Source organism: Anomalospiza imberbis, chromosome 1, assembly GCF_031753505.1.
Source record: "Anomalospiza imberbis isolate Cuckoo-Finch-1a 21T00152 chromosome 1, ASM3175350v1, whole genome shotgun sequence".
NCBI lineage: Eukaryota > Metazoa > Chordata > Aves > Passeriformes > Viduidae > Anomalospiza > Anomalospiza imberbis.
In genome coordinates this window covers 61,392,183-61,413,825 of record NC_089681.1, presented here as the reverse complement: position 1 = coordinate 61,413,825, position 21,643 = coordinate 61,392,183, and the positions used below count along the sequence as shown (strand labels likewise).

General features: G+C 36.1%; 1 protein-coding gene across 9 annotated transcripts in view; it reads right to left on the bottom strand.

Annotated features, from left to right (window-relative positions):
* The window catches only part of LOC137476415 (dynein axonemal heavy chain 5-like), a 149,226-nt gene extending 127,812 nt beyond the window's left edge, over positions 1 to 21,414 (bottom strand). For 3 of the 9 annotated variants that reach the window (XM_068194694.1, XM_068194700.1, XM_068194711.1), the window contains exons 1-19: positions 21,232 to 21,400; positions 20,926 to 21,112; positions 18,107 to 18,231; positions 16,391 to 16,579; positions 16,216 to 16,290; positions 13,805 to 13,891; positions 12,586 to 12,657; positions 11,907 to 12,008; positions 10,800 to 10,986; positions 9,884 to 10,049; positions 9,680 to 9,773; positions 8,460 to 8,558; positions 6,956 to 7,137; positions 5,001 to 5,120; positions 4,126 to 4,327; positions 2,593 to 2,688; positions 1,707 to 1,880; positions 1,525 to 1,614; positions 913 to 1,068 (exon numbers count right to left, since the gene is read on the bottom strand). In XM_068194694.1, coding sequence (XP_068050795.1) covers positions 913 to 1,068; positions 1,525 to 1,614; positions 1,707 to 1,880; positions 2,593 to 2,688; positions 4,126 to 4,327; positions 5,001 to 5,120; positions 6,956 to 7,137; positions 8,460 to 8,558; positions 9,680 to 9,773; positions 9,884 to 10,049; positions 10,800 to 10,986; positions 11,907 to 12,008; positions 12,586 to 12,657; positions 13,805 to 13,891; positions 16,216 to 16,290; positions 16,391 to 16,579; positions 18,107 to 18,231; positions 20,926 to 21,088 — 2,379 coding nt within the window. In that variant the 5' untranslated portion in view covers positions 21,089 to 21,112; positions 21,232 to 21,400. Of the gene's footprint in view, positions 1 to 912; positions 1,069 to 1,524; positions 1,615 to 1,706; positions 1,881 to 2,592; positions 2,689 to 4,125; positions 4,328 to 5,000; positions 5,121 to 6,955; positions 7,138 to 8,459; positions 8,559 to 9,679; positions 9,774 to 9,883; positions 10,050 to 10,799; positions 10,987 to 11,906; positions 12,009 to 12,585; positions 12,658 to 13,804; positions 13,892 to 16,215; positions 16,291 to 16,390; positions 16,580 to 18,106; positions 18,232 to 20,925; positions 21,113 to 21,231 lie in introns of all 9 variants that reach the window. The other 6 variants (XM_068194655.1, XM_068194685.1, XM_068194673.1 and 3 more) reach the window with 4 other exon arrangements.
* Positions 21,415 to 21,643: the final 229 nt, after the last annotated feature.

Genomic DNA, 21,643 nt, shown 5'->3' with positions numbered 1-21,643 from the left:
TGGTACTTAGATTTAGTGTGATGTAACTGGATCATATAAAGACATGTAGATGACTGGAGAGGATTTAAAAATATTTACCCATGCTTCTTCTTCAACCTCCTCTAGAAATATCTGGGTTTCCCAAAGTATTAATCAACCAATATTTTACATTGATTTCAATTTCTTGTGACTCCTTCACTGTGCCCTAACCACTTGGATCCCAGGACTTCCCAAGTCTAATTCTAGTTCTGCAGCTACATTCTCTGGAGGTTAATTTGCTTTTTCATCCCAGCTTCTCCATCAGTAACTAGGGAGAAATATTGTGAAGGTTAATCTCTACACTTTTGGAGGCACTAAATGTTTTTAAGATGCAACATAAATTTGAAAACTATGTTCTAGTTGTCCATTATGGAATCATTACTACAAAAAATGCCACATTTTAACCATAATTTCTCTGCACTACAACAGGGAAAAAAATCTATGAAGTGAGAATGGCAAAATTTTCTGCCTGAGCAATCCATTTTGAAAGCAAATTAATGAATTATTGCAATATATTCAACACAGTGATATTGATCACTGCAGAAAAGACCATCACCTAACAAAAAATTCCTTCCTTGACTAAAATTTTAGTTAACATAGAAAAAAAACCAAGGAAACAATAGCTAAAGAATGTAGATTAGTCAGTAGTAGATACCTATTTGTTGGATACTGCCTCTTTTATACCCTGAAAAAGACAGAAGCCTGATGAAGAGGAAACATTCTGAGACATATCATACACAAAAAGGAAAAGATATTTCAACTCAAGTAGCTCATTTTTAACTCTATTTAGGTTAAGGTTACTTTAATGCTTTCTTGTCTATCCATGATATCATTTAAGTAGCACGTGTAATACTAAATCATATAACAGCAATACAAAGAATAAATTATACTTACCTTGGTTTCTGGGTGCCTGACAAGTAAGGAAGCACACAGAGCATTCCTAGCCTGGTCAACAAACCTGCACCAGGCCCTATGATAAATAAGCTCAAATTCCAAAAGAACCGCAGCCATTTTATTGTAGTTCTTGATAACTTTTTTCATTTCCATTGTCTGCATTTTAGGGGGGAGAAAAAAAAATGCACCACTTAAACAATTCAATAAGTCTAACACAGTAGAAAGGCCCTCCACTTGGCCTTTCCTCTCTACCACAGGAAAACAAAAGAAATAGAAATCTCTAAATTATGCTGTTTTAGAGACAAGATAAGACACAGAAACATAGCAATATATTTAGAAATTCAATTATTATGTAGTATTCAACTGCTCTAAGCAACATAACTCTTTTCCTGACTTTTCCTCTCAATCTTGTTCATAGAACAAAGTCTATATATTATGACATTTACAAGGTACTAATGGCTCACTGAGAAAGGTATACAAATGATCCCAGTGTTGGATGAGCTTGGATACAAGCTGCTAGAATAGCGAGTGCACAAGTATGCAAGTAAATTGTCTCTCTGTTAGTAACATCCTTGAAAGCTTAGGATAAATCCTCCTCTGCTAATTTCCAACCTTCAAAAGTGTGGTTTTCTTTTTAAGGAACATCATTGGATGGTCAATTTTTCTGAATAACTGTTGAGCCCACATAATCTTCCCTGTTACCTAAAACACAGAAGATATGAGGTTAGATTTTCATTAACTTAAAACAGTCAAGAAATAAAGTAATTTTTCTTTCTCATTTGCTTCATTCTTACTGGTGGCATATTACGTGGTATAGGTGGATTTTCCTTTTCCTTCTGATAGAGTTTTTGAATAAACTCTAAGTCTTGGCTGTACTGTTGAAGAACAATGGTATACTTCTCATTTAGATCAATATTATTTTCTCCTATTTGTTCAAGCTGCATCAGAAATCCCAGCATCTGTTCAGTCTAAAAAAGGAGATGGAGCATTTACTTCAGAAGACAACAGTTCAGAAAGTCATTGTCCATAAAGTATTTTATTAATTTAGAATATGCTATGTAAATATGTAAGTTGTTTTCTAAGAAATACAGAAAAATCCATCCAGATAAGTTTGTGAATTTTACTTCTATATTTTATCCCATACAGGACATACCATGGAATAAACCAAGAAACTGTTATCACTACAGTTTGAGGGTTTTCTGACTCTCAAATCTTCTCTCCTTTTTTTCAGCAAACAGTTGTGGTAGAACACCTACACCTTTACTTCATTAACATCTTGTACCTGATCAGGGCCTGAGCCATTGTGCAATACTGACATTAAGGAAACAGATGGCAGACATTATTTCATTACTCCTGCCAGTGAAACAGGAATAAATTAGAAATGCAACAAAAAACACCAGGATGAAGAAAGGAAATAAACCTCAAAATATAGAGCTATAAAATTGGTATGGAAATATGGAAAATACACTCGGCACCAAGTAAGAATCAACATTCCTTTACAGCACTTCTGTAAGCAACTTCTAGAACATTTGTAATAGGTTTGATTTCCTCCAACATCATCTCAGGCAACCACCAGCACAGTACAGAACACTGGCAGTAATGAAGGATTTAGTAGGAGCTGTGGGTGCTTGGTCCTTCTGAGCACCGGAAGCAGGAGTTTGCATTTGCAACCTTACTTACAGTTACAGTCTTCTCAAACCAGGAATCCACAAATTCCTGTATAGATTCATACAATGCTGCAATTTGGTTCTTAAATTCAAGGTAATCTTTTTCAAACTAGAATAAAAGCAAAAGAAAAAAAAATCATATATAATGCTGCTTTCATTTATTTAAAAAAAGCCTTTCTGTGAAGCTTCTCAGGAATCTGTTTTATCTACCCAGTGCATGTGTTCAGCACTGCATCAAAAAGAACAGGAACAACACCAGCAGCAAATGCATTTACACTCCAAGCAAAGCAAACAAAATATAAGCTGTGCTAGGTTGAATGATTAAAGCCTCATCTTCGTGAGCACAAAGGAGCACAGAGGAACACAGACAGGCCGAGGAAAACTCATAACTTCATTGGAGAGAGCAAAGCACACTCCCTAGCTACTTGCAGCCCAGCCACAGGAGAGTGCTCAGCTCAGTGACCAGGTATAAAACCCACCAAAGGCAAGTAAACTGGCATGCTCTCTGGAGAACCTTGCAGACTAATGGAGGTAATTAACAAATTCAGCAGCTCCTACAAGTAACTTGGGTATTTTTCTGTAACAATTTTTTCTTAAGAGTCCAAAATACTGAGGGCCTAACAAAAACAGTTCAATGTAAACTTCTCTCAAAAAGAGCACTGCACAAGATTGGGAAGAGAGCACATAATAGATATTGCTCCAAATATTTAGGTGTAGAGAAGTCAGGCAATTTTTTAACCCCTCCAAATTCCAGTGAACAGCAAATACCCTCTTTCAGAATGGAGCCACGCAGCCCATATTACAGAAACATGAAGCAAGTATTAGAGAAACACAAGCCATCAAAGTCAGAAGAAAGTCAAAAGCACTTCCTAGTTTAATGTTTAAAGGAAAGTTAATGACAGTGGCAAGCTTTAGTTCAGGAAGGCAGGAGAGTAAGTCAACACTTCTAGAACTTCTATTGTGAGGCCACTAACTCTGCAAAACATGCAGGCTATAGCTCAAGAAAAGCAGCTCATCTCCTGCATGTACAGGATTAAAACATGGGACCGGAGCATTTGAAAAGCCACTTTAGTTTTATCATTCTGTTTGGCACTGGGAGTGATATCATGCCCTTCTCCCTCTAAAATGTGCAATTGTGTGCCTGTACTAACATTGCTATAAAACTGCCATTACTATTATTTTTAACAACACTGAGTGACATTTATGATTAGACAAACTGTATTTGGTGTGCTAGCATACCTAAATTAGTTTTCACTCTGCAGTTCAAAATACATGCATCTCAAAACAAGTAGGCTTAGGAAAATTAGTTTGTAGCATTATGTATCACACAAAACCTAGTTTACAAAAAGTTAAGAAAAGCATTTGAAGTAAAAAATAAATTTACCTTAACACTTATATATTGTATTGAAAGATATGAGAGTATTTGTATTATTGTTACTGCAAAATAATATAAGCATTTTTATAATATTCAACATTCTTAGCATAACTCCAGTGGATACCACAGAATTAACAGACTGATTGTTATGCAAGTGCTGAATGAAAGTACCTCTTTCTTCCTATGGTCCAGAACATCATACTGTTTGGATTTTGTATTTGTAGCAATGCTCTGGTATTGAGTAGTGATCTCATCAATGCCTTCTATTTTTATATGCTGGAGCTCTAAAAGGCTTTCCATAGTATTGCTCATATCTGAAATTTTCTCCAAACGTTTACAGAAGGTCTCAAATTTTCCAAATATGTAGTTTTCACTAACAATAAAAAAAGAGGGATTTCTATGAAAATCTCTTTGCAATAGATTTTTATTTGACCAACCTATATTCTAGCTGCTATCAAGTTTCACACAAAAAAAAAAAATCATACTGTAATGATTACATATAAAAAAAGATTAACTCACAAATATAAACCAGAAAATGCTTAATACTTAAATATGTCAATTAAAATACTTTACCACATTTCACAGGAGTAACTCTTTCAAATAAGATATTGCAGGAGAAGAAAATGTGAATGCACAATACCAATTAATGCTCCATGATTTAAGTGTCCATACAGGTAAAACATTCCTTGACACTGGGATAGAGAACCCAGCTCAAAGCTGACTGAATTACCTGAGAGTGTTTTCACTTATATTCATGATTCAAATTTTTTAGGATTTCATACCATGCATATATATTTGTACTCAATTAATAAATGCCTAAATTCCCCTGAAGTCTCACTGGACTTGTGCTGAATCAACAAGTGACTGCCAAAAACCTGATTTATTCTTGAATAAAAATTTTAAAAAACATTCTGCAAGGTCATCTTCTTACTATAAAAAGTACTTCATTTTAATATTCAGCTTTTCTTTTAGCCAGCAGATATAATTACATCTCATTTATAAATTGTACTCATCAATATGATCCAATATTGAAGTGTATTATTTACCTGATATCAAACTGTCTGTTTCTTGGATTTTGCTTTATCACCTCCCTAATTTTCTGAAAGGATGCTTGGTACTTTTCTTTGAGGAAAATGCATTGTTGTATCCTCTTTAGCAATTCTTGCCTGAGGAAGAAAATACATAAGACAGAGAATCATCCTAAGGTCTTCAAAAGAGTATAAATAAAAATAAAATATTTTAGTCAGATGCACAACTTTGTGAAATAAGAACACAAAATTATACACTACATGAAAAACACTCAAAATATGATGCTTTTGAGCCAAAAGTTTTAAACTTGAACCTGTTATCTAGATTGGATATTTTTATCTTGGGTTTTGTTGTCATCAATCCAAGACTTGCATGGCATCCATAAAGGATGTATAAGAGGTTAATGCTGGCTACAGAATGCTTGCAGTTTGGCCATTTCTCATCTGAGTATTGCTGATAGGTTTTCCTTTGTTTGTTTCTTTGGGTTTTTTTTTGTTTTTTTTTTTAAGTAGTCAAGAATGGAGAAGTATTTTTCCACACTAAAATAAAGATGAGGAGAGTCTTGTTTCTTTAAAAGATATACCAGGAAGAACTTAGTTCCTAAGGGCACAAATAGTTACATTTTACACACAGTTGTTCATTAACCCTGAGGTACCACACATGGATGGATAAGGCATAGAAACAAGCCATAAGCCATTTGCCCAGAGCTGTTCCTCCACTTTGGCTTTGTCTTTGTCTTTCATATTCCAAAAGATTACTGGGGATTAAAATGATAGACAAATGTATAGGCTGAAACCATTTTCCATAGGGACAAACTTTTGCAGGGACAGCAGATTAAATAAATGAGAAGAATGTCTCAAAAATAAATTCAGCTAGAATAAACAAAAAAAAAGGTATTCTAGTTTTATTTCCATTAATTCTTTAGAATAAACATAATCAGTACTTAATTGACTACAGGTAATTTCTGAAAAAAAATCCCTTTATCTACACCAAAATACAGGAGGAATCAAATTTGTTAGATTTACTTTTATGTCTTCTAGCCTGTTACCTCAGTGTCACTTTGACTTGGCTGGAATTTAAGCAGAGGCATCCTGACTATCTGCTCTGATGAAGCTTGTAACACCTTTTCCTTTTCATGTCAATATCCTTTATCTTACTCCAGTTAGACTATTCCAAAAGACTATTCCAATTATTAATTTCCTAGTTGACAACTTCAAATGTTATGTTCATCTTAACTTCTCTCTGTGGTTTCCTCCTGCTTTTTTTTTTTTTTTTGCATGAAAATAACTGATCTGCTCTTATAGTATGTGCTCTTCCTATGTTACCTGCACTTGTCATCCTTCAGATACACTTGTTCTGCCAGTGACATCAGCATTCACCACCCAATGAATAAGTTTTATACAAACACCTCTGTGCTTCCTTTTATGCTGAGTGCAGCACTTGGACAAGTAGCTGTAGAGCAGCTAACTCATCCCTTCCCTGAAATGTCCCACAATACAACTGAGTTGGGATTTTGGTCCTGCTATATATTGTTCCCTTCCTCAAACTGACTTTCATGTCCAGTAATAGCAAAATATAAATCTTGGATGGAACTTTGCCAGTCTGTCCTTGGAGCTTTCTAATGAAGTATTTCAGCTCCAATTTCTTAAGTGTGTTTTGGTCTAAAAAAATCCATGTGGACAATATATTGAGTGTTGTATACTAGTATACATTACACAGTTTCCAATAACAGTTTTTTTCAAAACACATAGCAAATTTGTTTTTGCAGAGTACTTAATTCTACACAAAATAAGTGGTAGCCAGTTTAAAATTAACATAGGAATCAGTGACTAGTAGGAGAACAAAGGGTTACTTAAATTTTCCTTTTAAGCATCTTGATTATTAGTCTGTAATAATAATCATCTTGATCATTAATCCGTAATTCTACTTCTAATGCCAACAACAGAAGATGAAATTATTAAAATTCTATCACCTGTCCAGGTCCCAGATTTTTGAAACCCCTTCACATAGATAGGTCTTGCATGTGTTAATCATTTGATTGGTGATTTTAAGAAACAGGGATGTCATGTGCTCTGACGTGTTGTAGTACGGCGATGTACAGTAGATCATACAGACAGTGTTCATTAAACTGGGAATGTGTTCCATCACTGTTACCTATAACAGCCAAAACATGGGAAAGACAGAAATCTGAATTTCCTGAAATTTAATACAATGAAAAGTGTGACTGCTCTAGGAATATGTTTATCAGTGGACAAGCACCTTTTTGGTTTTTTTGTCATTACAAAATGGACCATCCAATTCACATGTGGGGACCTATCACACCTTGACCAAGAGAAAAAGCATGGGAAAACGGCAATGAATAAATGAATAGGTCTTTTACAGATTGGGATTTTCCACAGGAAAACCAGAGGTTCTATTCTGCTTGGCCATGGCCTCCAGTGTAAGACGGTGCTGCAATCTGCTTTGCAGAGGAACATACTACATGAGGAAAAGAGGTCATACACTGCTGGAAAAGAGCTGGATTTCTGTAGGAAGGACAACAAGAAAGTAGGCATTTGTTCATTTTGTCTTTACAGAAGAGAAATCCAGCAGGGGGAGGCAAGGCAAAAATAATCTCACTTTCACTGGACACTGAACTTTAGAGTTTTCAGTCCCACAGAAATATTTCAGAGAAATGCATGCAAGCCAGATGCATGGAGAACCCAGAACAAGAGATTGGTCAAGAAAAGAATAAAAAAGTATTGTAAAGGTATCTAAAAGTCAAGTCTAATATGGCAGAACAGTGAATATTTGCAAAAGAAGTGCAGTGTAAAATAGCAGAGTGGATTCAAAAGAGATTAAGCTTTGAAAATATTATTTAGAAAAATTGTTACCAGCTGGATTATGCGTAAATGTGCTGAACTATGCAAGCTTAGACAATTTTGTCTATTGTCTGTATATTCTCACTTAAAAAAAATTAACTGTCTATATTCTCACTTTAAAAAAATTAACTCTGAGACCCATATGGTTATGAAAATAAATTTTATTGACAGTGCAACCTACAAGAGAAACAGCTTTAACCTGTAAAATAAGTGGAAGCTGACCAATTTCAGCTCAACTCAAGGTTTAAGATCATTTTATGACTTTTGCAATAAAACAATCACAAGTAATTCCTAACAAAAGCATGCAGACAGACCCAAGCTCACAAAGACAATTCAGCTTATTACTGGGTTAGAAGAACATAATCTGATGCCTAGTTTTTTCATATCCTTCAATTATCTTCTGGAATGATAACTACTTTAAGAAAAAAAGGTATTATTATCTCTGGTTAATTCAAAATCAGTAAGCTCAATTCACTAATGTGTAAGGAGTTAAGCTGTCCACTAATAATTAAGGGAAAGAGTTAAATATTAAAAGGAAAAATAGCTTTTTTTACAGCAACAAAAACCCTTCCTTTCTTTTCTGAATTTCACATTAAGTGCCTTTACAGTACTTACAGGTGAAGCATTGGCAAGTGGACCAAAAAATTTATCCAACGTATATAAGTATCTCACGTTATCTTTAGCTTCATTGGCAGCAATTGTTATACTACCATCCTGAAGGGATGAGAAAAAAAGAAAGGACTAGAATTATTACTGTGAAAATTTTCTGAACAGGTTCTTTCTCTTTTACAGCACACAAGGCTATGATTAAATCTTGCAAACACTTTCCCACAGAAGTGCTTTCAAATATGCTATTTATTTTTCACATGAGAAAAAACTGCTTCTACATGCAAAAATTGGTAAGATTTTCCAAGGGCAGCAACATTTTGGATGTGGTTTACAGGAAGTCTTTACCTCCAAAGCTTTTCCTCCTCATGGATCTAACTTAGATTTTAGAATAATTTCTGCACAGGAACCATTCTACAGAACTTAGACAAGATCCCTGAAATGTTACCAGGGTGCTTCCCAACATTGTTTAATAAACACTTGCAAGGGACAATGAGTTCACAAGTAATGCCTGTATATCCTTATGTTCATGTCAGGTGGAACTATTCACCACTTCGCAGTCTAGTTCATAAGAAGAAAGAAATGTAGTTCATCATCCTTGGCTTGTACTGCCTCTGTACAGACACTTTCTTTTATCCAAATACCATTTATCATAAAAGTCTGCAAATATAGTAATCACAAAATCAAAAACTTTTCCTGGTCTATTCTTCAAACAGTAGAATGCTTTCTTAAGCAATACAAGACCTGCATTCTGGGGGTGGGGGTCTCATTGACTGTATATGATCTACAGCTTATTTTCTGGCTTGCCCACAGTTGTGCCTGGTAAATTTACATTACAGGTATCCACTCATATGAAGTAGCAGGTGTGCCACTAGAAGTCTAAAAGTATCATGAAGGACTTTCAGACTTCTGCAGTTGGCCTGCATAGGGTTCAGCTTGTCAGAGACAGAAAAATGCTCTATTGCTGCACTGCTTTACTTTCGCACAACCTTTCCACCTATAATGTTAATAAAAGACACATTACAAAAGCACTGACTTCTTTTCAAGTTATCCATTTAATTTCAGGATCATTGATGCTATATGTTCCAACAAATGGATAATAAACCACAGTGTAAAACAAGCATAAACACTCAAAGTTATTTTTATTTTTATCATTGTGTCCAGTTCTCTATATATTACAAATACAGTACTGTAATAATTTAAAATTCTAATTAGAAAGTAGTAATTACCAGTTCCTTCCACTGTTTTAATGTCTTTGATCTTGCGGCCTGAAGAATACTTATAATTTTCTTTACTCTTGAACTCTTGATCTCATCTAAAAGGCTGTGAAGAAAGAAACATACTTAATACTCTCTCTCTGGAATAAAAGTTTACACTTGTTTTTAAAAAATCGTTTTTTTAAGACTCTGTGAGAAATAATGCAGAGATTTCACCTGTTGAATGATGACATTCTTGACTTCCAGTGTTCCAGCTCTGCAGCTGGACCAACATCATCAGCTTCTCTTCTAATTTGTTCACTCTCCACTAAAACTTGTCTAATCTGTTTGGTCCAAATCATAACCACTTCTTCAAGCTTCTCAGTGACGTCTGTGTTACTGCCTTCAAAACCACAGAATTGGACAGTTTTATAAGCACCAAGAAATAAATACAGAAATTTAAACTACAGAAGCAAATTGCGCTTGCCAAACATAATCTGAGACTATGTAAACTCTGCATATTTGAATCACTGACCAGCAGGAAAAGATTAAGACTGTGACAAAAAGATGCACAAATATAATACTTGTGTCTACCTACTCTGTTACTATTGCATATCCTTTACAAAGGAAACAGTTAGAAATACAGTGAGTTAATAAGAAATGGTAGAAAGCTATTGTTGAAAGAGACATAACTATTTTTCTTACAAAAACTTTTTTTTTTTTTTTTTTTTTTTTTTTTTTTTTTTTTTTTTTTTGTAAATACAGGCATTTTTATTCACAGAGTCAGACAACATTGGATAGGATTTTCCCAGTATTGAAGGAAGGAAGGAAGTGAATAGTACACACACTAGTATATGGATTCACTCAGCAATTACTTGGCTAATAAACTAGGAGGGATTCAGACAACTGCTTGCATGATATGTCAAGCAACTACCTAATTCTTTAAGATCTATGAACTAAAGTAGATGGGCAAATGGGAAAATGACTGATGGTCTTATAATTAAACAATCACAAACCTGGCAAGAGTAAGCAGAAAAATGTACGTAGCTCAGGGAAGATGAATTAATTCTTCAAAGTAAATTTTTACCTATGACATAATATTTATTTTATAAACAGCATCATTTTGTTTTGCTTTGATGTAGGAATTACTCACCTGCAGTTATGTAGTCAGATGGCTTCTGTAAGTTTCTGACATAAACATCAATATCCACTTTTGTGAGCTGAATTTTATCTTCTATATTCTGTCTAGATGATGACAAAGTACCCACAAATTTATCCACTGCATACAGCAACTCTTGCATCTGGCTGTTCTTCAAGTCTTCTTTCACAGCTCCCCAGTTCTGAGTATTTTATGATTTATGCAAAAACCAAAAAAGGGAGGGTCACGCTTCCTTTTGTTTTTGACCATAAAAGTTATTTTTCATTAGAAAAGTATTTCTTATTCATGGCAGTATATAAAGATTTATCAATATGCCCTTTAAAATACACTCATCAATACTTTAAAGTGTGCATTGACTTAATAATTCAGTAAGACAAGAAGAGACAAACAAGAAAGAGGCTCTAAGAAATAAAAGTCTCTGACTTCACTCTGAATTGACTCTGAAGTCAGCTGTCACTGATTTCACACTGGATTATATTTTGTTTAGATTTTTTTTTCTCCTTCAGAGAAAACAGACTCTAAAGTCCCTTTCTGCTCCTGGGGAGAGAAAATGACAGTGTACGGTAGCAGCACAAAACACCATCATTCTCAGCAGACAGTGAGCTTCTTTGTATTTGCCACCTCTGAACGTGTGCTTCTGGGGGCAACTAAACAAACTGATGCTTTACAAGTGCCACAGAATGAGGACAACTCAAAGATGCTGGATATTCTGAATACAACACTGTTCATGCTGTCCATACTCCAAGAATAAAGTCATGGACTGGTCCCTTGTGCTGCCAGAAGGACTTGATACTTCTTACAATCCAGGTTTAATCTAGTTTTGGTAAAGTCATCACAGCTTTTCCTTGGTATGGTTGCTGTGTTATATTCTCCTTTGTCATAATAATTAAAGTTGGGACTATTGCTTGAAAATAAACAGTAGCTGCCTGAATTTCAAACATTTGTATATGGACAAGTTACATGACTCTCATAAAGGCCTATATTAGACTTTTATCTTATATCCTCTGTTCTAGGTCCAACAGATGCACAAACAGAACTGCAGCAGCAACATGCCTTATTTCCACATGTTCTTGAGAAAAAAATGACGGATTGTTTGATTACCTGTTGGGATTTAAGTGCTGGTATCATGATCTGGGACAAGAAGAATTCCAGGCCCTGAAGGATATTTCCATTAGTACAGTCAAACATGCCAAAATTCACCTCCTTTGGGAAGAAGCAAAAATTAGCACAATGCATGTTGACTTCTGCAGCATTACACTATTTGAGTGAAATTTAGAAGCGTGGCAGACACATTCACAGTCCATAATTATGCAACATGAGTATCTCTGAAAGTCAGAAAAGGCTGTTACAGTACTTTTTTATGCACAACAAACTATGAGAGGCTGGAAAACCTTATGTTAAGTTTTGAAACTTATCTTTATTTTAAAAGTCTAAAAGATACAGTTTAAGTGCAGCATTTCAGTAATTTAGGCTCATTACTTAAAATCTTACACTTTAGGTCCTTATTCCCTATTGACATTAAATGTTATGTTTTAATGACTAATTAATAATGATTTGTATTAATTAAAATCTAGGGTTTTAATAATACTGCAGTAGCTAATTTATAAACCATTAGAATTTTGTTTTATCACAAATGCTTACTCTTATGAAAAAGATCTTCTGTTAACCATACAACTAGACATTTTCATTAAAGCATTCCCTATTTTTTTCTGATTCCAGTTGCATGAATAAAGGTCTGAGAAAATATGAACATGTGAATACTGCATGAGCTTGCTCTGACCTGAGAGACATTTGATGCAGTTATAACTTCATCTGATGTTCTTAGGAAAAATGCACATGTTCCTGTAAAGTCCTGTAAATAGGACCAAATGCACACAGTTAAAAATAATACATGTATACAGTAAAAGTATTTTACCTAGAAATTTACCTATCCTAAAGATGTGCTGAAAACAAAACTGTAAAAAATGAATTACTCCAAAAGACAGTGAAACTGTTTGCAGGATATTTGAAAATCTGCCCTTCTCAAATCAAATATTGTTTTTTCCATGTCTGACACAAGAATGTCAAACATGCCCTTTTGGACAGATTGGTTCAGTGTTGCACCTCTACTAAGAAAATGCAGTATAGGGAGAGCTTGTGAGCTAGGCTATTTCCTGTTATTGTACTTGAAAGATGCTTATTTTGTTTATTTATCCACTAAATCTAATAACAAACCTAATAATAACTCAACTGCAACAAATTTGAAAATCCACTATAGTTGGCCCAATTGGCAAAGGAATGAACCTCACTTTTCCCCTGAAAGCAAGAAAGAATTATTCTGCTATGTCTTTTCTGGCATTAGAATATTAACATAAGTTTTTTGGGGCTGACAAGAAACAACAATAACAACAAAAATAAAAACCAAAGCATAACCAGGCCATATTCAAAGATCATTGTATATGAAGAGCCGATTTCCCCCAAAAGAGATGGAAAAAATCAAAATTAATCAAAAGTCTTAATGATGACTCCAAATACGCTGTTGACTAATGCTTAGATATTACAGGGAGGAGGTTATAAGAATTTGAATGGAAGAGAGGATATATTAAAGGTATTTCATCATTAAATTAATTATTTCATAATTAAAGGTATTTTTTGAGTAATGCGCAGCGTTATTATATGAAAGGGCATAGAAAACCACTGAAGAACTGCACTTTAAAACTAGAAGTGCACAAGCCCTGGAAAACACTTAACATGCAGTCATTAAAAAATGTTAGGCTCTGCAATTTTTTAACAAGGATTTATTTGACCTGCTCTTCTCTCAGATAGTGAAATCACTACTTTACAGTTGAAGGCCAACCTCAGCTCAAGAAATGCTGGGAGACCCTGCATTATGAGAACAGAGACTAAGTACTTAAATATCTATCCAAGGATTACAAAAAATTGTATAACACTGCAGAACTGTTAAGCCTTTTCAATGTTTTACTTTTTAAATGTCATCTAATGAATTTTTTCAACCATACCTCAGTGGAACCCATGGTAATAAATAACTTCTTCTGAGGCAAATTGTTTGTCAACCCATCTGGCCTCAATGATGCATTCGACTTTTGCTAGCAATTAAATTATAAATAAGAGGTTAATAAAATAAAAACCATATCATACAAATACTTCCTCCATTTGAATATGTGAATTATAACTAAGTCCATTCTGATTCAGTTTGTAATTCCCAGATAGAAATCATGAGGTTTGCATTCTCTGGAGAATAAACTTTGCCTGAATCCCAGTAAACAATTTCACAGACCCGTTCTTTCAGAAAACAACAACAACAAGAACAACAACAAACAAAAACAAGAACAGAGAAAAGTCTCAGAAAAAAACCCGAAATTAAATCTGAAGTGATTCCTAGTGAAACTTCCTCTATGAAAACAAACTGAATGTCTCAGAGAAACAATCATATGCTTGGTCTGCAAAGTCATAATGTAACAGTGAATGGGACGCACAGGCAATGCCATCAGCTAGATCCTGTCAACAAAAGAATTTAGCTTTCTGCCCATTTCTTTAACCAGACATCACAGAAAACTTTCTCTCTGGGAAGCCTTGTTGCCACTGGTCCCTCTCCACTGACATGTATCTTTAACATCTTCTCTTTGAATCAACAGAAAAGTTTAAACCTAATAAAGATCTGCTTCCCTCTAATTATGTGTTATGTGTTTTGGAAAATAATCTGTTGAAACTTGGAAGAATGCAACAGAAAACAATGTGGGAGAAGCTTGCAGGTATATTTCTCTTTAAAGTTGAGGAGAGCCTTCTTCCTAGGAAGCCAAGTGTTCAGCTCTGCTAGACTAAATATGTGATGTGTGATACACAGGGGTGGCTTCTCACTTCCACCCCAAATCAGCATCTGCCGACCCCTACATGTGGTTTTAATTGAACATCATGTACCTAAGATGGCGAAAAAGAGAGATGAAGAGATGAGAAGCAGCAAAGAAAGGATCTTTGCTAAATCTGGGTAAGGACATGCCTACTGGTCAGGCCAATAGTCTGCCCTGCTCAGAATTTTGTCTCCAAGAACAACAGGGCAAGCACATCTAGCAATGCCCTTGAGTAAACTTCAATTCTCCAGTGTGCTTGAAATCAAATTGTTGACAGAATTCACTCATCAGAATGTGGTGGAAGATGAGATGGTATTCATACTTTCCATCAGAAACATTTTTATGCTATGCTGTTTCTGAAACAGAACTCTCCTAATTTTTTTTAATAGATAAAAGGGTAAAAACAAAACAAAATTAAATGCAGCAATGAAACGTTTCATTTAACCCAGGCAGGGCATTTATTTCTGATTTGTCAGTTAAGGAAAACGATGTCAAGATTTTTAGTTTCATCTTGATTTAAGTCAGAGAATAAGACATTCATCCCAGAAATGTGCATGCCTAGTCCCAGTGAAATGAAAAACTGATTAAAATGTTTTCACGGCACAGCTCATTCTGTGCTTTACAAAGTCTCTAAACAATTCCAGTAACACTCAAAAGTTTTTTTTTTTATTTATCTAGGTTATAATGATTCTGTAATTCATTCTGCATTTAACTGATGACCAAGAATTATCAATTGAGGAGTTCTTCTCCTCAACGAGCCCAGAATACCACCACAGGGTGAATTAACTCTCCCTACCATGGCTCCTCACTGGCACAATTTGAAAGGACTGATGAAGGACTTCTGCAGTTCTGGAAGCCCACAACAGTTGTGTTAGACAATGTCAAGGTCACTTGGCACCTTATGCTATTACACACTCAGTGGAAGCTGAACAAATTATTTCGCTCCTTTGAGAGGATCTTTTGAAAGGCTTCTCCTTCTCAAAACTTAAAGGGAGAAAAATACAACTTGGAGACCACAACTACCTTATTTTTAGTCACAGTTTTCCAAGCTTATTTTCTGCAGAATGGGACAGACCTGAACATGATGACACCTTAATTTAGAAAGAAATTGCATCATTTTAAACACCCTTGAATGGTTGCTTTGTCCATAGTGGAGTTAGTGCAGTTCAAACCAAAAGAAAAGAAACTGGTTCTTACACAAACAGCTCCCCCATTCTTATAATACTTATGCTAGCTAATCCAGTATTTTAAACTCTGAATACTATGAACACTTTGTCTCAATTATCTCTGTCACTTTTGAAATCTGAATTTTTACTCGGCCATTTTTAAGTTTTCTTTTGTGAAAACAAGAAGAGTATCAAACTACACCACAAGGCATCCTACAATTTCCATGTAAGCCAAGATGCAAGTATTTAAACAGGGAGGTCCAAGTTCTTTCCACACTGGCATAAATAGCACAACAAAAGATCCATTAATATTTTTTGAATTCTGCAACAGTTGTGTGATTTTTTTTTTTTTTTAAATGCAAATTAGCTTTTGCAGAAACAATAACAAAAACATACCTGCAATACATCTTGGTAAAAGAAGAGCAACTTTTTAAGTCCACTAGGGGCAAAGAATTGTTCTATTAGTTGAAACTAAAAAAAAAAAAAAAAATTGTAGATAATTGTGAGATAGCTTCAAAATACTGAAAACACTGGAAATATTTCTTGTAATAACAATTTGATTAATATTTACCTTGTCATCAGAAATAATAGTCTCTTCCACTTGCTGCTCACTCAAGTCTATCCCATCTGCTAATCTTGATATCAAATACTTGTGTCTTCCATCTATCTGAGCTCTTCTCTCCTCTTTGGTTACTTTGGCTTGCTTGGCTAGTTCTTTTCTGCTTTCACTGGAAAGTACTTTACTTTTCTTAACAGTAGACTACAAAAGAGAAGTTTGTTATAGAAAGATTATTTGTCCTCACTTAAAGATTGTATTTTATATTGTTGATCTTTAAGCAGGTTTCATAAACTACATATCAAGCAGGAACATGAAAAAATTACATGTAAGGAATGTACAGGGAAAAGAACAGTAATAATTAACTTGCTAAGGCAGAATTATTTCTCAGTATAAAGCTACTACAAAAACTACATATCTGAAACTCCAGGATCTCAGAACCAAATGTAGATCCACACTAAGGTCACAATACAAATTTAGCACTATAACAGCTCTAATTCAAATCTCAGCTTTGTGAATCCAGGTTCCAAACTTCTATATGTCCATATTCCAGATTTAGGATTGATGTCTATACTGCCAGCATTTTAATATATAGTAACAAGTTATTACCTTAAAGGAAATAAATAAACCAAATCACTATAAAACCAGTTACCACAGGACTAAATATACACTTGATGATTAATATACAGATCATACAAAGGTAGCAGTGCAATTATAAGGAGGGAGATTTATGTAAAAAAAGGATTTTTCTAAATCTTCCTATCAATGTGAACAAGATTGAAAATAGATACAGTGACTAATATATTTAATATTATATTTATTATATTTAATGGATACAGTGACTAATTTAATATTAGTCAGTTAATATATTTGAGTCAACAGAAAACCTCTGGGAGCTATATGGAAAACTAAAGATTTGGGTAAATAAGTAACCAGAGTGATCATTTCCCTCTACACACAGCTCCCCCTGACATGAGTGTCTGGGGTTTGGAAATGTCTGAAGTGTCTTACAGTTTTTACTGGAGAGAAAAAGAATAAATTACATCACTTCCCAGTACTCTACACTAATTGGAATTGTAATTAGTCAATCCTACTCTTGGATTAAAAAACAAAAAAGCTGGCCAACTTGCACCTTTGCTTCCTACCATTTGGTCTTACCACAGACTCTGAATGGATGTTTTCCACCCACTCTTGTCTCTACCTGCTCCTCTTAGAGATCAGGAGACAGTGACAATGTCTGAATACCTGTAGTTGTTGGTCAGTACCCTTTTGATATCTCTAAAAGCTAATTGTCATTCACCATGTAGTTCCCAACTCATCTATGTCAGTCTTTTATCATCTCTGGTTACCATGTCAACAACTGGATCTCTTATTTTGCATATGCCTTTGCATATGCCTTCCCTGATGCAGTATGACCTTATTCAAATATTCTTAAACAACATTAATTTTCATCATTGCAAAGAAAGGATATTAACCAGTGGATGATAAAAAAAAAAAAATACATCAAAGAACCCAAAATCCCAGCAACACACATTATGAGCACAGAAAGTCAGTGCCCTAACACTGTAGACACTTTTGAGTGGTTCACTGTTTCTTTTTCCTTGCAATTAACAGAGACTGAAGGAACTCAGCATGCTTCAATATTAGACGAGCTTTTGTCAGTGAAGACTTAAAGAAAAATCTATATAGAAGAATATTTAGCAGACAAAAGGTAGTTAAGTCACCCACCACCTGTTTTAGAATAAAAACACTTGCCGGAAGAACAGTAGTCAGAGATGAACCTGTGACAGCAGATCCTAGCTCAGTGCTCCTTGTCCTCAGGTTCCCTCCATGTCTATGATATTTGTTTTCTGTCTCTAGTTAAAAGAAATTACAAGTTCTAATTTTTCAAGTACAACAAATGCATTTACAAGACCTGCAGTGTTGTGTCTTCATATTTGCTAGCTAACCTCTTCTCATACTGGAGAAAATGAGACCAATTTACTTCTCAAAATATGATATTTACATCCCATCATTGGCAGCAAATAGGATCCCCAGTGGAGCATGCAGTAATGCTTATGAGCATTTCACCAAACTTCTATGAATTACTGTTTAATCTATTTTATATAAATAATAAGATTGTGACTAAAACTCAAATTCTAATAGCACTGATTTCCATATAAATTTTCTATCAAATTGTATCTCTTATTGCCTGATTAATATGTATTATATACACAATCACAGAATGGTTGAGATTGGAAGGGATACTGCTGAAGCAGAGTTGCTTAAAGCTAGTTGTCCAGGACAGTTTCCATAAGGCTTTTGAGTATCTCCAAGGATGGAGACTCCATAACCTCCCTGGGCAATCTGCACCAGTGCTCAGTCACCTTCACAGTGTTTCCTGATGTTCGGAGAGAACTTCCTGTGTTTCAGTTTCCACCATTTATTGCCTCTGGTCCCATCACTGGACACCTTGGAGAAGAGTTTGACTCCATCTTCTTTACACCTCTTCTTTACACAGTCCCTTCAGGCATTTACATGCATAGAGAAGATCCCATTCAGACCCAGCTCTTATCCTTTCCTCACAGGAGATGTGCTCTACTGCCTTCACCATTTTCATGGCCCTTCACTGGACTCTTTCCAGTAAAACCATGTCTCTCTTGTACTCAGAAGCCTAAAGTAAGCTTACTGCAGGTGAGGCCTCACCAGTGCTGAGTGGAGAGGATGGATCATCCCTCTTAATCTGCTGGCAATACTCCTTATCCATCCCACGGTATCATCAGCCTCCTTTGCCACAAGAGCCATTCTTGGTTCAGGTTCAACTTGCTGTCCACCAGTAATTGCAGGTTCTTTCCTGCCAATCTGTTTTCCAGCTGTTCAGCCCTCAGCTAGTATTGTTGCATGGACTGGTTTTTCCCCAGGTGCAGGAATTTTCTCCAGCCTCTCTAAGCTCCTCTGGATGGCAGCACAACCCTCTGATTTATTGGCTAAGCCTCCCCTTTATGTGTTATCAGCAACCTTGTTGTGGGTACCCTTTGCCCAGTCATCCAGCTCATTAATGAAGATGTTGAACAGGACTGGACCCCATACTGTCTCCTGGAGTACACTGCTACCTTCTGGGCTCCAGACAGACTTTGTGCTGCAGCTCACCACCCTCTGAGTTTGTCTGTGCAATGTTTTCAATCCATCTCACTTTCTGCTCAGACAGCCCACACTTCCATAGCTTCTCTATGAGGATATTACAGGAGCAAAGGGGAAATTTAAATTGTAACTGCTCATCAGCGGTACTTTGTAACCCAGGAACAATCTGGCATAGAGAGCAAGAAGGTCCAACTGCAGAAGGGGTTAAGCCAGCTGGAAGCAGGAAGGAATACCAGAGGCAGAACAATCCTTGTAAGGGAGTATAGTTTCCCTTGGTGATAAGAAACAGCCACAGCTTTTTCTTGTAGCCACCCTGGAATGCCTGGCTCAGAATCCACCTTTGGGCAGCAGCACTGGTGCTGGCAGATGGACCCAAGGCTGGGCTGAGATGCTCCATGCTGATGCTCACAGGACTGGTGCTGGTGCAAGTAAGGAATTGCTTCAAAAAGCATCTTTGCAGACTTCCTGTACCATCAGTTATGATTTTAAGACTGCCCAATGCATTGTTATTATTTTTTTTAATATATTTCAGCACAAATGTGTGCCTAACCCACCTCAAGGGGAACAATAAAAAATTCTCAACAGGAGAATATCAAAAGTCTTACTGAAGAAAAGGCAGAACATAGTCACTGCACTCCCCTCACCTACCAAACCAATCATTTAATTTCAAAAGGAAATGAGGTTGTTCACATTTATTCCCTTTCTAAATGCATGCTGATTACTCCCAGTCACCTTCTTGTTCTTCATGTGCCTGGAAACGGTATCCAGGATTAGCTGCTCCACCACCTTCCCAGGGACTGAGGTGAGGCCAGCTAGCCTTTAGGTCTCCTTTTTGCCCTGCTAGCTTTCCTCCAGGCCTCACACCCTCTCCCAGTTGCCATGAATATTTATTTATTCAATACTATCTAACATGATCCTCTTCCACAAGTTCAGTGAATACATAAGCAAAGCCGACGTAGGTAAGGGATGCACCCACAGGCACAGAGGTAGATGGCTATGCCCATTAACCTTTGAACTAACTAATTTAATCTATTACCACTGTTAAAATATTCCAGAAAAGAGATACCATATTATGTGTCATATTGCAAAATACTCTATATGAGTACTACTCATTTTAATTTAGAAAAAAATTGTTTGAATCATGTTACTATGATTCAACACTAGGAAATCTGCTATGGTATCAGACTTGCACTGTGGATGACCCTGTATATATATGCATTTATTTATTTATATGGACATATTTATTTATAAAGCTGAAAACTGCACATTCAGCACACAAGGTCCCCACACTGGCAGATTCAGAATGGCTCATACCCACAGAGTATATATAAACTTAAACACTCTACTTAATAATTGGTTTCTCATTTTCTTCCTGGATTTTTTTTTCCCATGCAAAGCTGACATGAAGTACTTATTATTTTTTCCCTTACCTTTTTTTATAGTAATGAGAGGTGGACAGAGATCAATATGCAGTTTAGAAGAAAGCTGCGTTGCTCTCAGTTGCTCTGACTCCTGCTGTGCAGAGTGACCATGAGAGGAACTGGGCTCGTCTCGTACCCCTAACTCAGTTTCACCTCCTACAATCTCCTCCATCTGCAGCACTCCAGAAAAACCAACCTAAATCAACAATACAGAAAATGACTACACAGTGCAACATTGTAATAAAGACACCTTCAGTATTTTTATCCCTGTTACAGCATCAGGGATAGACTAGCAAGGAAAGCGGGAAAAAATACCTCTACTTTCAGTCGGTGATTTAAAAAGAGGAGATCTAAGCAGTTTTCGAAATGCTAAAATCTTCTTTAAGAGTGCCTGTTACCAAAACTTTATTTCTAACCGCATAACTCTACTTCCTGTCCAATCAGACTGCCGCAGGTGGGAACTCACACACTGGAGGACAGGTTGAGCTCCTTCTGAAGCTCCTGCAGGCGCAGGTCCCGCTGTGAAGTGCCGGGCACCGAGCGCCGGCTGCGGCATCTGCTGAATCCCAAGCAGGTTCTTACGCCTGCGGTCTCCCCTGGGCACTTGGAGCTGCTGGCAGCTGCTATGGCAACCCCTACACAAAACCCAGCAAGCAACCCAGCCCCCACCAGGCACCTCGCCTGCCCCCATTTCCCACTGGATTCAGCAAGCGGGCGTTCATCTCTT